General features: G+C 39.0%; 1 protein-coding gene across 3 annotated transcripts; it reads right to left on the bottom strand.

Annotated features, from left to right (window-relative positions):
• Positions 1-505: 505 nt before the first annotated feature.
• On the bottom strand, positions 506-7,461 carry LOC141818457 (ABC transporter G family member 36-like). Of its 3 annotated transcripts, none has more exons than XM_074705950.1 (24): positions 6,998-7,461; positions 6,748-6,868; positions 6,572-6,660; positions 6,384-6,468; positions 6,151-6,310; positions 5,975-6,051; positions 5,795-5,848; positions 5,581-5,671; positions 5,171-5,472; positions 4,798-5,079; positions 4,405-4,721; positions 4,163-4,323; positions 3,937-4,040; positions 3,697-3,850; positions 3,459-3,584; positions 3,258-3,385; positions 2,845-3,177; positions 2,471-2,761; positions 2,300-2,383; positions 2,074-2,207; positions 1,766-1,993; positions 1,494-1,665; positions 1,134-1,393; positions 506-1,049 (listed from the first exon to the last, which is right to left on the bottom strand). In XM_074705950.1, exons 1-24 carry the CDS (start codon positions 7,321-7,323, stop codon positions 791-793), a joined length of 4,338 nt encoding a protein of 1,445 aa, XP_074562051.1. In that variant the 5' UTR covers positions 7,324-7,461; the 3' UTR covers positions 506-790. The 3 variants fall into 3 exon arrangements, with proteins under 3 accessions (XP_074562051.1, XP_074562050.1, XP_074562049.1); XM_074705949.1 differs by having other exon boundaries at positions 902-1,051; positions 1,138-1,393; XM_074705948.1 differs by having other exon boundaries at positions 902-1,051; positions 1,138-1,393; positions 5,975-6,310.
• Between the last annotated feature and the right edge of the window lie 4,972 nt (positions 7,462-12,433).

Below are 12,433 nucleotides of genomic sequence, written 5' to 3'. Positions count from 1 at the left end.
AGGAATTACGAACACGTGAGTCAAAGAGTGGCTCGCAATAATTCCATGACCCCAGACGTGATGCGATATTGCGATGGTTTCCAAGAGCTTTACGATTGCCAGACATCTTTAAAACAGGACCGGGGTTCTTTCCCTCGTTGCAGAATGAATGATATTGGCAACATAACATTCTTGCTTGGCCTCTTCGACACGAGTGTATTCGAATACAGTGTTTTCGAAAGCCGCTGTGCATTTTGCTGTCTGGCGTCAATCAAAGTGCGACGTTGTGTACTTGGGCCGGCCCGTTTAAGAGCTAGAATCAATCAGGCATGCAAAGACAACTTTAGGGGATGATCAAACTACTGTTTCATTCGATAATTAATAAAGTTGGACAAGAAAAGTTGGGTCCCATGGGGAACAAAACAGCTTATTTTTTTACAAAATTACTCTCTCGTAAAAACTGGTGAAACCAAAATGAATTGCTACATTTTTTATTATGTTGAAAATTTTCAATCAATCGATCTGCTAATATAATTTTTGATGGATTAATTGTCAACACAAGTAGTAATATCTCATATTAAATATTTAAGGTGACAAGGATAAAAAAAAAAAAGGAATTGAGATTAATATACAACATACCGAACTCAAACATAAACGCAAAAAGGACCATATATAATCTATATTAACAAATATTATAACGCGAATGTGCAGCCATTGGTTTGCACGAGCAAGAAGAAGCATTGTCTGCATTGCAGGTCTGTCTGTCTTTATTTTATCATCCTGGAATCTGCGATCCTTAGCAAAACAACCTTCACCTTCTCTGGAAGTTGATAGTCTTTATCGAGAATGCAAAAAGGAAGGCAAAAAGCACGGGAAAGATGATCACCACAGCCGCTACCACGCCCAAGAAGTTATGTCTGAATCCAAAGTAACTCTTAATGAATTCAGACACCGTAGTATCTTCATTTTCGAATTGATCATCTATATCTCCGAACTGTGAAGCAACCAATCCATACAAGGTCCAAGCCACAGGACATGCCCAGTAGTACCATCTCCACCACACTGGGATCCTCTGTAGTAGAAAAAAGTTAACAATAATTACTTGGATATTCTTCAATTGAGGGGAGATATGATCAAGCAAATGACATTTTCACTTACAGGTCGGGGGAATAATGAATCCAGAGAAAAGGTTCCATATTCCATAGAATGCAGATGAGACTATTGCCGCGATATTGTAGTTGGGAGTCAAACCCACCGCCATCATTCCATAGAATGTGAAGTAGAGAAGCGTGAAATACATGAAGAACATGTACCAGAAGAACTTAACAGCGGTCCATTCAAACCCAATCATGGCATAGACTATGACACCATATACTAATGATTGGACCAAGACATATGGAAGTTCAATTACAACCTGCAAAATGGAACGCCACAATAATTAGGGAACTGTGATGTGCTTTAGAACATTATTGAGTTAGCCAAGAATTTAGTGAAGTTCATTTGGGATCCGTTACTTGTCCAAATGCATAAGGCAAGGCTGAATACATTCCAGCTGCTCGCTCTCTGTAAAAGACGGTTCTTTCAATAGCAACAACTGGTTGAACTGAGGAAGCGTTCTGGACCCCGAGAAACAGAACAGCAGCATACATAGAACCCATTGCATTGAACAAATCTTGCTGTGTGGATCTGCAATTTGAAGCTTCCTTAATAACTCTGGAAATATCTAGATCATACAATACGAGTGCAGTAATTATGGCACTTGACGAATTTCAGGATGCATATTTACCTTTTGGTACCAAGGTCCCAAAACACAGTTCCAAACAACAAGGCTATCATTATGGTGAAGTAGAACCTCACAGCAGTGTATGGAGGGTTCCGCCAGTATGATAAGTGTTGTTTCCATAGGCATGCCATGCATTGCACGAGAAAAGATTGAGAATACTGGGTTGGGAAGTAAAGATCACTTGAGCCAGGAGGTGGCGTGCTTAGTTCCTTTATCGAATTTTGGTTTCTCCTGAAATACCAAATGCTCTTTTATGAGATGTACTGATTGATATACGACACTTGAAGACTAAGAGCAAGGATGATACTCACTGATAAAGTTCTGAATTCTTGTAGATCTGACTAAAATCAACCCCCAGTTGATCTTCTTGTGCCTGTGCGGTCACTTCCAACATCCATGTTGCTGGGTTGTATCCATCTTTTATCTTACTGACACCATCGATTCCCTAAGACAAATAGTTAAATAACCATAATCAATCATATAGCTCAACAGAATCATACAAGGACATAAAATTCTTCAATTCCTTTGTTGTCTCACCTCAAAGTAGTTGATCAAATGACAAGAATGATGACCAAGCGGGCCTACATAAATCTCTTCTCCACCTCGTTTCATAAGGAAGAGCTAGCACAAAACAGATAAACAAATGTCATAATGATTTGCCAATATTGCATACCATAATCATACAAACTGACTTAATTTTTTTCTCACCTCATCAAAAGCTTCAAATATGTCAATACTAGGCTGGTGAATAGTGCACACCACAGTCCGTCCAGTGTCTACAGTGTTCCTCACAGTTCGCATTACAATAGCCGCGGCCCTTGCATCAAGCCCAGATGTTGGTTCATCCATGAATATGATAGATGGGTTGGCAACAAGTTCCACAGCAATAGTCAGTCTCTTTCGCTGCTCAGTTGATAACCCATTTACTCCTGGCAAACCAACAAGTGCATCCCTTAATGATGTCAACTCTACAAGCTCCATGACCTCTTCAACAAACATCTGCAAGAAATAGCTTAAGGTCAATCTTTAGGTGAATCAACTTACGTAATGTAAGCTTGAGACCATCCTTTTATCTGACAAACCTTCCTTGTTGCAGAATCAACATCGGCAGATAATCGAAGCCATGCAGAATAAACAAGAGATTCATATACGGTCACTTGCGGAGAGTGTATGTCATTTTGTTCACAATATCCAGATACACGAGCAAAAGTTTCCTGTTTCTTGGGGTAACCAGAGATGGTGATGTTTCCTTCTATGTAGCCACCAGTTTTTCTCCCAGCCAACACATCCATCAATGTTGTCTTTCCAGCACCACTGACGCCCATTAGTGCTGTAAGTACTCCTGGCTTAAAACATCCACTTATACCCTTGAGGAGCATCAAACGATTTTCTTCCACACCTTGACTTTTCATTTCCTGTACAAGGCACAATGGTAACATACAAGTGCAACATGTGCTAAATAAGGTATATGTTTCGTACATGAGGATATTATTACCTGCGGCATGTCCACAGAGTACTGTATGTTGTCAAAGGTAATGGAAAGCGGAGTGAAGGGGAGGATCATGCCCTTCTTATTTATATCACTAGATGCATTTGTGCTATCTTTCCTCATAATTCCATCAGCTGTAAATCAAGTTTCCAGTCAATAAAATTGTCAAAATGACAAATAAGTTTATATTTCATAAATATAATATACCCTTGGAAGAAGAGGGTTGACTAGATTTCTCCCCTCTAGATGATTGGTCCAACACTTCACCAGTTAGATTGGTATGCTTTTCCTTTAAAGTCTCCTCAGATATAGGTGGATGAGATTTGCCAAATGCTGCAAGGAGAGATATGAGCTGAATAGCAATCCAATTTACAACATGAAGTCATAAACATCTAGATGATGCATTTCCTAATAAGTCAAAAATGTTTAAAAAAAGTGCACTCACGTTTGAGATATGTAAGAGCCATTGTGAAAAGAGCATTGAACAGAAATACGTAACCAACCAAGGCCCCCAAACCGATCCAATACCATTTTGCTTCAGGGAAAATTCCCCGTGCCCTCAAAACACGTACTCCTAGAGACTCAGTTTGGTCCACAATCTGTGAAGGGAAATTATCAAAACTCTTAAATTTTATTATGATATAAAATTTGCAGGTGCTCAATTCCATAAAAGAAATGCTCTTACATGACTCCAACTGTGACCCAATAATTCATTCACTGAAATTGCATTTTGTGCATACATAAGAGGTGAGATCCAATAACCCCATATCCACCATTTCTTCACATCATCTGTAAAGGAGTTTTGTATCAGATTGTGAGGGGTAAATAAGACGTCAATGTTTTGTTTTGCAGATCAATCATACTATTCTACTTGCAGAGCAAGATGGTATAGGAAAGTAATAGTGACTTACTTCGTGAAATAATAAAGCCGCCTAGCAGAAGGCAAATTAGTAGAGCAAAAGACCCAAAGGTATTTGCAACTATCATGTTTCTACCCACCGCCCCATTTAAACGAAAGAGTGCAGATGCCATCTGATTGACCGCAAGTAGCAGCAGGTACTGCTTAAACAGCCTGTTACCGAATCAAGTATTGTTATGCATTAATTGTAAGCATTGAGGTAGAATGATTGTGAAATTAATACCACAACCTTACCTTCCAACATTTGGATCAAATCCAATGACATAATAAGTTGTGAAAACCCACACTGCAACTTCAATAAATGTAATTGGAATCTTAAGAATCCATGATGGAACTGCATATGACCATGCAGGGAAGAAAAGGAGGTCCCTTTGCTTGAAGAAAACAGGAATCTTTAAAATAACCATAGCAGTTTCAGTAAACCCATTGAACATTATCATGACCACTCCAAAGAAAAGTGCACCCATATATATACCCCCATCGCCTACATCATCCCGGTGCATATTTGTGCGCAAGAAGACTGTCATTGCAATGAATGCCATGATAGTAAGCTGTAGAGGAACAATAGAAAACAATAAATTTCTGTTTATAGCATAAAACCATTCAATAAATGTTCAGCAGACTTACTTGACAAGCCTTGAAGACATAGAAGAATGAGTTCCTCTTCATTAGCAATAGTTCTCTGTCAATGTTAGCTTTTAAGAGTTCCTTATTGCTAACACCATATTTTGTTGTTGTAAGAGCAGCAGGGTGGCTCTTGGTCTTATCAAATGGAATGGAGAGTTCATTTGCCATAGCTCGACCAACATGGAATGACTGGAAAGATTCAGCAAATTCTCTGACAGGCACATATCTGTAGGGATCCTCATGGCGCGCCCAGTACTGTTGTTGATCCTTCCTTGATGTTACCTGTGAATCCGAATCAAAACCCAATGTTCATGCTCATGAAATCTAAGTTAATTGGAATACAAACACTTTTTTTTTTTTTGCAAAAACCTACTTCTTGCAGGAAATCTGCAACACCCTTTCTCTCAGGACATTTGAAACCCACAGATTCAAAAAACTCAAGCACATTTTCACGAGGTCCTTGATAGACGACCTGACCATCAGAGAGAAGGATTATGTCGTCGAAAAGGTCATAAGTCTCAGGCGCAGGTTGCAACAGGGAAATAACAGCCGTTCCACCAAGAATGTGAATGGTCTGCCTAAGTGACTTTACTATCTGGAAAGTTGTTGAGCTATCCAGACCAGTTGATATCTCATCCATGAATAGAGCTCTTGCAGGTCCAACAAGCATTTCACCTAAATCAAGCCAAAATCCAATCGTACGTTAGCCAAGAGACTGAGAATGAAATTGCAGGTCGCATGCAAAATCATGTTAGAGGAACTGCTAAAGTATTCATATTGTACCTGTTGTAACACGTTTTCTTTGTCCACCAGAAATACCTCTTAACATTTCATCTCCTACCATGGTGTCTGCACAGACTTCCAACCCTAGGATCTGCCAGTTTGCATGAAACAGAAGGAGAAATTTTATTTATATCCGAGCCAATTTCCCACAAACTAAAGGCTCAACTGTTTTTGCAATCATCTGGAGCATTTGATGTAAGATATGATCAAATACCTTTAGTATATAATCAGTGATCACATTGGATTCTTGTCCTTCCACGGAAGCTGCCTGCAACGATAAATCATAACACAGGAAATAAATCATGACTCCAACCAAGGTTCACATCCACTTATTAATAACAAAATGATCATGCACAAAACTTAAGCCTGAGTCATCTAGGTGGTAGAATTTCACCTTCATGAATACATCTAAATCAGGATCTGGCTTGATGTTTGCTTCCTTCTCCCTCCTAGCTAACTCGGTTAACATCTCTGTTTTCAACCATAAAACCAGTTCAACTGAGTAAATGGGAAGTTTTCCAGAAATAAGAATAAAACAGTTGTTTCGATAATGAATTGGACGATGCTTACCATAACGACTACCGACGCCTTGGCACCTCGCTGAGAAAGCTAATGTTTCCCGAACAGTCATCTCCCCGATATGAAGGTCGTGTTGGCTAATATAAGCTGCAGTGCGCTCAGGGACAAACTCATTCATTTCATGGCCGTTGTAAGTAACTTTTCCTTTAGCCTGTGGTTGTTTTCACTCCCAACAATCAGATTATAGCACTCAAAGGATGGCGATGATAGTAATTTAGAAATACCTTTACATCAGATTCTAGTTTCCCAGCCAAAGCTAACAAAAGTGTAGTCTTTCCTGATCCTGGAGGACCTAGAAGCAAAGTCATCCTGAAGAACAAGTCGAAGTAAATAGGTATTTGCTTAGATTGGAGAGGATCATTATATGTAACGCAAAATTAGTTGTTATAAACAAGAAAAACTCCAAACCTACCTGCGGGGTTTGACGATTCCACTGACATCATGAAGGATGGACAAAGATCTCTTGTTACTTGGTAGAATACGCAAGAAATTGGCGAAGCCCTTTTGTAATTCAAAAAGCAAGAGAAAGATTAGTGAACTTCTATAATGATTTTACATAAAGCTTCGAGCAATCAACTATATTACTACCTCGAGCACGTTAAGGGTGGCATTGATTAAAGTAGGCATTCCTCTGCCGCCGACATGTGCCTCTGCTTCCACGCCGAGGTGCTCGTACCTCACCTCAATGGTAGGGATATCAAGTCCAACTCTACGTGAATAGAAACAAACGAGGAAGGCTTTAATTGAAGCAGAGCAACAGGAATCCGAAGTAGTAATCTAGAACAGCAGGGGAAGGGAGAAGGAAAGAAGGAGATTCTGAGTTTGCGTTTGCTCTCACCGTTCCATGCGGTCCCTTAGCTTCATGAGAAATCGCTCGTTATCCTCGTCAGCGACGTGGACGAGTCTCTCGAGAAGGGCCTTCCGCTCGTGGAAGCCGAGGTTCTGGACGTCGACCTCCTGGAGGCGGCGGCTGCCCTCCTGAAGCGCGAGGATGCCGCGGCGGACGCGGTCGTAGGTGGGCAGCTTCTCGAGCGCCGCCCACTTGAGCGCCTCCTCATCGTCCAACCCCTCCCGCGACGACGCGGAGAAGATGCTGTCGTCCCCACGCCACAGTGACCCGTTCCGCCTCATGCTCCCGATCCGAGGCAGCTCCGACGCCTCCATGGTTCTCCACCCTCTCTCTCTTGCCCTTGAGCAACGAAGAAATTTGTCGTCGGCAGAGAATCAGGATTGGCGGAGAGAGTGGAACCAGATCGATCCAGGAAGCAAGCAAGGCGAGTATTGGCAGTACTCTGTCTGTCAGCCCGGTTTCCCGGAGCGAGGAAGGGCGAGAGCGCTTAAATAGAACACGATGCTCCTTGTCACGTGACGAAAAAGAAAGAGACCAGGTGGAGTCTGCTACTTTTTTTTTTTTTTTTAACAATTTCCAAAAGGAAATTACTCAAGTACCCTTGCAAATGTAATTGTGCTCTAATGTTCCTTCTTAATAAAATATGCACATGTGGTCTTAAAGTAAGACAGCGTTTAGTTAGACAAAAGCAAAAATTATTTCCTCGGCGTCTAGAAGCCTATCAGGATTGAATGCGAGAAGTTAATTAACTAGGAGGTGGATCCGTAATTTCTCCTCGACAATTATTTATTTATTTATTTATTTATATTAATGATTTAACATTTATGTGACGTACAGTATGACGCACACAACTACCCGAAAGGTCAATAATCCGTCAAGTCGTAGCTCTAGGTGGTTCCCGCGGCGGTCAAAGTTCTTGAGCGAAACAATTGAAACGCTTTCTTTCTTTCTGTCCGACTCGTGGGAAACAGTTAATTAATCCTTGAAAAGAGTAGCTCTGTGTGGGTCCCTCGGCGGTCAAAATTTGAGTTAAATCAAGTGGGAAACGGAAAAATTAATTAATTAATTAATCCTGGAAAAAAGTAGTCGATTTGCGTGTAAACATTTCAGCCAAATGATCTCCGTTGACTCTTCTAGATGGCCCTTCGTTGACATAAAATCGCAGCCGGTTCAACTGCACGGATTTCATCCACCACAACTAATTCTCATGTGTTGAAAGTCGAATGAGTAGACGTGGTATATGTTCTCATATGAATTCCTTCGTTATTTCTTTCACAATATAATTTAAGCTTTTATTCACAATTTCCTTTTCGTTTGTTTCATGGGTCCGACGAATTGATTATCCATGGCGTGTTTTTGATAATTGCTTCTCTTCTTTTCTTCTCTTCTTCTTTTTTCATCTCCTTTTGGTGTGGTGCGTTCTTTGCATGCCTCGTGTCTTTCTAATCAACGAGCACTAAAACTTATAAATATGAACCATATATGTTTCTGTCTCATGTATTTAATTGCATCTCAAATCTTTATATATATATAATGCTCTTATTCTTAAGATGTAGATCGTTACAGTTAAGAGATGATTGTTAATCAACCATAAATATTTACAGGGCAGTTTTATTAAAAAAAAAAAGAAGATTTAACTTTTACTTTAACCTTACAACTCTTTATTCATATGGATAAATTTACTCGAAGGAGTGTACCAATATTTGAAAGAATAATACAATGGCCTATCATTATTTTTATATTTAATATTGAGTCGATTAGGGTTCAGAGTTGTTTATTTTGATATTTTTTTAATTAATGTAATTTTTAATTTTACTTCCCCATGTGAGAATTATATGATATTATTTCTTTGTCGTACGTTCTTAATTTCTAAGTAGTTTGACAGTTCGAATTTGATAATAGATTGGTTATTTTTTATGTTATTATTATTATTATTATTAAATAAAATTTTTCATGTTATGATGCAAGTAAATTTTTGAATTTTAGAAAAAATAAATTTAATGTGAGTCTAATTTTATAAACTTTTAATTTGATATAATATAAAATGGTGTGAAAGTAACTTATTGATCTCATCTAGACCCTTATCACCACGACAATTTTTTTTAGTCTTGTTCTTTTGGAATATACAACAGTGTTCGTGGTGGAGACAACATTTTGCCCCTTATCGATCGAGCCATTTAGCATTTTGTCTTTTTTTCTGTTTAATATAATTAACTAGATTGTTATCGAGCCAATTGGACATATCGTCCAATAATATACAGGAAAATATAATCATAGATATAAAATTTTCCACATGCAATAATTTTATAAGAGATCATAAAAAATAAAAAATAAAAACAAAAATAAAAAGCAAGGGCATCCATCTTTTGTAAAATTGTGAAATGAATATTTTATTTTTAATTATATCTAGTCAAATGAACATTCCATTTCATATGAACTATCCAAACATATATCATCTTATGATCATTCGACTATTTGATTATGTAAAAACTAACAATTAATTTTTACACATTATAGAAGTTAGTTGCTACTTTCTATAATAGTACTTTATATCATTTTGATTTTGTTTCTTTAAGTGATAATATGATTAAAATAATATTTCAACAAATAAAATAAGATTCCATAATACTCACTTCACTACAGTTTAAATTAATATTGTTTGATCATATGATCATTGTGTGAAAGCTAACATGTAATTTCTATAACATGTAAAAATTAGTTGTTAACTTCTACAATGATAATTTTAAATAATTTTTATTTAATTTACTTTTCTGAGTGATAACTTAATTAATATTTTAATCAGTAAAATAAATATTAAAGACTTCATAACACTTATTATACTTTAGATGAATATAATTTAATCCTCATCGAGCATGTAAAATCTACGTATTAGCTTCTATCTATTAGGTAATTACTACCAAAGAGTAAGAGTAAGAGTAAGAATAAAAGTAATTTGGTTATTCATGTTAGCATGGAGTATCCATTTATTTTAATTGAAAATGAGAGTTTAATTGGGAATTGGTAGGTCATTTTGATTTTTGTAAAAAAAAAAAAATGATGCTAGGAACACATAAAAATTAAGACCACGCAACGGTGGATGAGATTAGGTAGAGGAAAATTATTCCAGCCTATTCGCCAAACCTACCGAGTTTGTTGTTCAAAATTTTTCCACAAAATTTCGTTTTGGATTCAAATTTAACCGCCATCCAAATATTTAACAAACTTTATTTTATTTTTTAAATAATATATTCCGGTTGAGATCCGCTACCGACTCTTCTCAGCACCAAGTTTGAATGAGGTCTTGAGAGGAAGGGGTTGTGAAGCTGATGAGACCTGCAATCACAGCCAACGACGGAGCGTCGTTATGGCTGGACTGGGCTGTAGCCCAGTCCATCTTCAAAAAAAAAATTGAAGCCCTAGTCTCTGACCTCTCTAAGCCTAAGCCCATTGAGAAATCTGCTTCCAGACCCCCCATCCTTGGCCTTGCGCACGGAGTGCCGACTGCAGCACCAAGCCTGAAGCCACCACTCTCAGTTCTCTTCTCACCACACCAGCAGGCAGCACGGCTGCGTCAAATTTCTGGGCGTCAATTGCAGAGCAGTGCTCTGCAATTTCTGGGCGTTCCGAAGTGCTCTTGCGATTGCCGACGGCCCGACTGCTGCATCTCGAGTTTTCAATTTCAGTTTTCAATTTCAGTGAAATGAGTTCCGATGCCAATTATAAGGTATGAATATGAATTCTTCTGGGTTCAGTTCAGTTCAGTGTTTGACTGGCAGCCCAGTCCCTAAATTTGGTCACGCTCCGCCACTGATCACAGCAACTGTGAGAAGGAAGGTCAGAAGTGGTCCTGGCTTGACTACTCCGATGCTTAGGTCAGTTCGTGAAGGAGGAGGACGATGGAGCATAATAGAGAATAGAAATTAAAGATTGTGAGAGCGCATACCTTTTCCTGTAGAAAGACTGATCTTATATATTTGTAATAGTGTCATGTCACATCGTAAGCAAGATGGAGGTCCCATCATCGATAGGGTTTTGTGAGATGGAATGGAATATTCATAGTCTATGTCCCATCGTTGACTTGCACGGTCATTTCACATACGTCTGTCAAAGTATTACCATGATTAATAGCAAGGGTGTCAGGGAGACATTACCCATACCCGTATGATGGGAGGAGTGGTCTTTAATGGAGAAGGACAATGAGAATTGAAGAGCGTCTAGACTGAGCCAGGACAGAGTCAAGTAGTCGGTTGACTCGGCTTGAGTGGGAGAGTTCACTTCAAGAATTCGAGCCGGCCTTCTTAGCTAGCCAACTCGGCTCGGGGGGTCTGTTTCCTTGCAAATCCGACATGATCTCCAAATCGACTCGATTGATTCAGTTGGAATGTTCGAAGGGATTCGACTCGGGTATCTACTAAGAGTCGGTTCGGCTCAGATTGAGGAGTTAGCTTCGTAGGGAATCGTCCAAGTAAAAGGATTCTGACACATAGGAGGGTGCGAGTAAGGATTCGGCTCGGATTGAGGAGTCGGTTCGGATCGGGCATGAGATTTGACTCGAAGGAGGATTCAACTACTAGGAGAGAGGTCCCGAATCGAGAACTGACTAGGATCAGTCCCTGACTGCAACAGGCATACTCGGTAATCAGGTCCGACATCGCATCATCTACTATGGACTAAACCGATTCAGACTTGACTCTTTCGGGCTAGTTCATCACAACCATAACATAATACTTGTCAATATCATTTAATAACGGCTAAAATTATAGATACCTTTTTCCTCGTGGAAGGTTTCAATAATCTAGGAGATGATTAAGGCAGGAGAGGTCCCACTTAACAGACTCAGAAAACTATAGATTTGGGGAGAATCTTTTAGTAATGAATATTTAGGTGTGTATTATAAATCTGCTGTATCATGGGAATTACAAGTTTTATTATTTAAGGCCATTTAAATTTCTGAAGTTGGTATTTTAATTACCAGAATTCTATATATTTAGCCTAATTTTAACGAAAAGTTTACTGGAGATTAAGAATGATAAGGAACATAAAGCGATCGATCTGTAAAATAATTTTCAACCACCGGATATTAACCACCCGATTTGGCAATAATTCCAGGATTAATCAATAAAAAAATTAAGGGCATGCTTCATGTTAATCATGTTCATGAATCATGAGAAGAAGTTTGGTGACCGCGGGCCCACGTTCGCTGGGCAAAGTTGGCGTGCTTTCGGATTCCATCTCGAGAGGCGAGATCGAACGTAAAACAAATGAAACGGAGCGGGCAGCATTGATCGGACGACACGTCGAGGAGGGGCAGAGACGACAGTGTTTGGTTCGTTGAACGGGCTGTTCCAGAAATTTATTAGTCCACTTCCCTTCCTGTTTCAATTTCTTACCGAGACAAAATGGTTTCCTCGATCTGTGAATTTG

This window comes from Curcuma longa, unplaced genomic scaffold, assembly GCF_044706935.1.
Source record: "Curcuma longa cultivar G26 ecotype Majalengka, Jawa Barat unplaced genomic scaffold, ITB_CL_G26_1.1 contig_24887, whole genome shotgun sequence".
In the NCBI taxonomy this organism is placed as follows: Eukaryota; Viridiplantae; Streptophyta; class Magnoliopsida; order Zingiberales; family Zingiberaceae; genus Curcuma; species Curcuma longa.
This window is presented reverse-complemented; position numbering and strand designations above follow the sequence as displayed.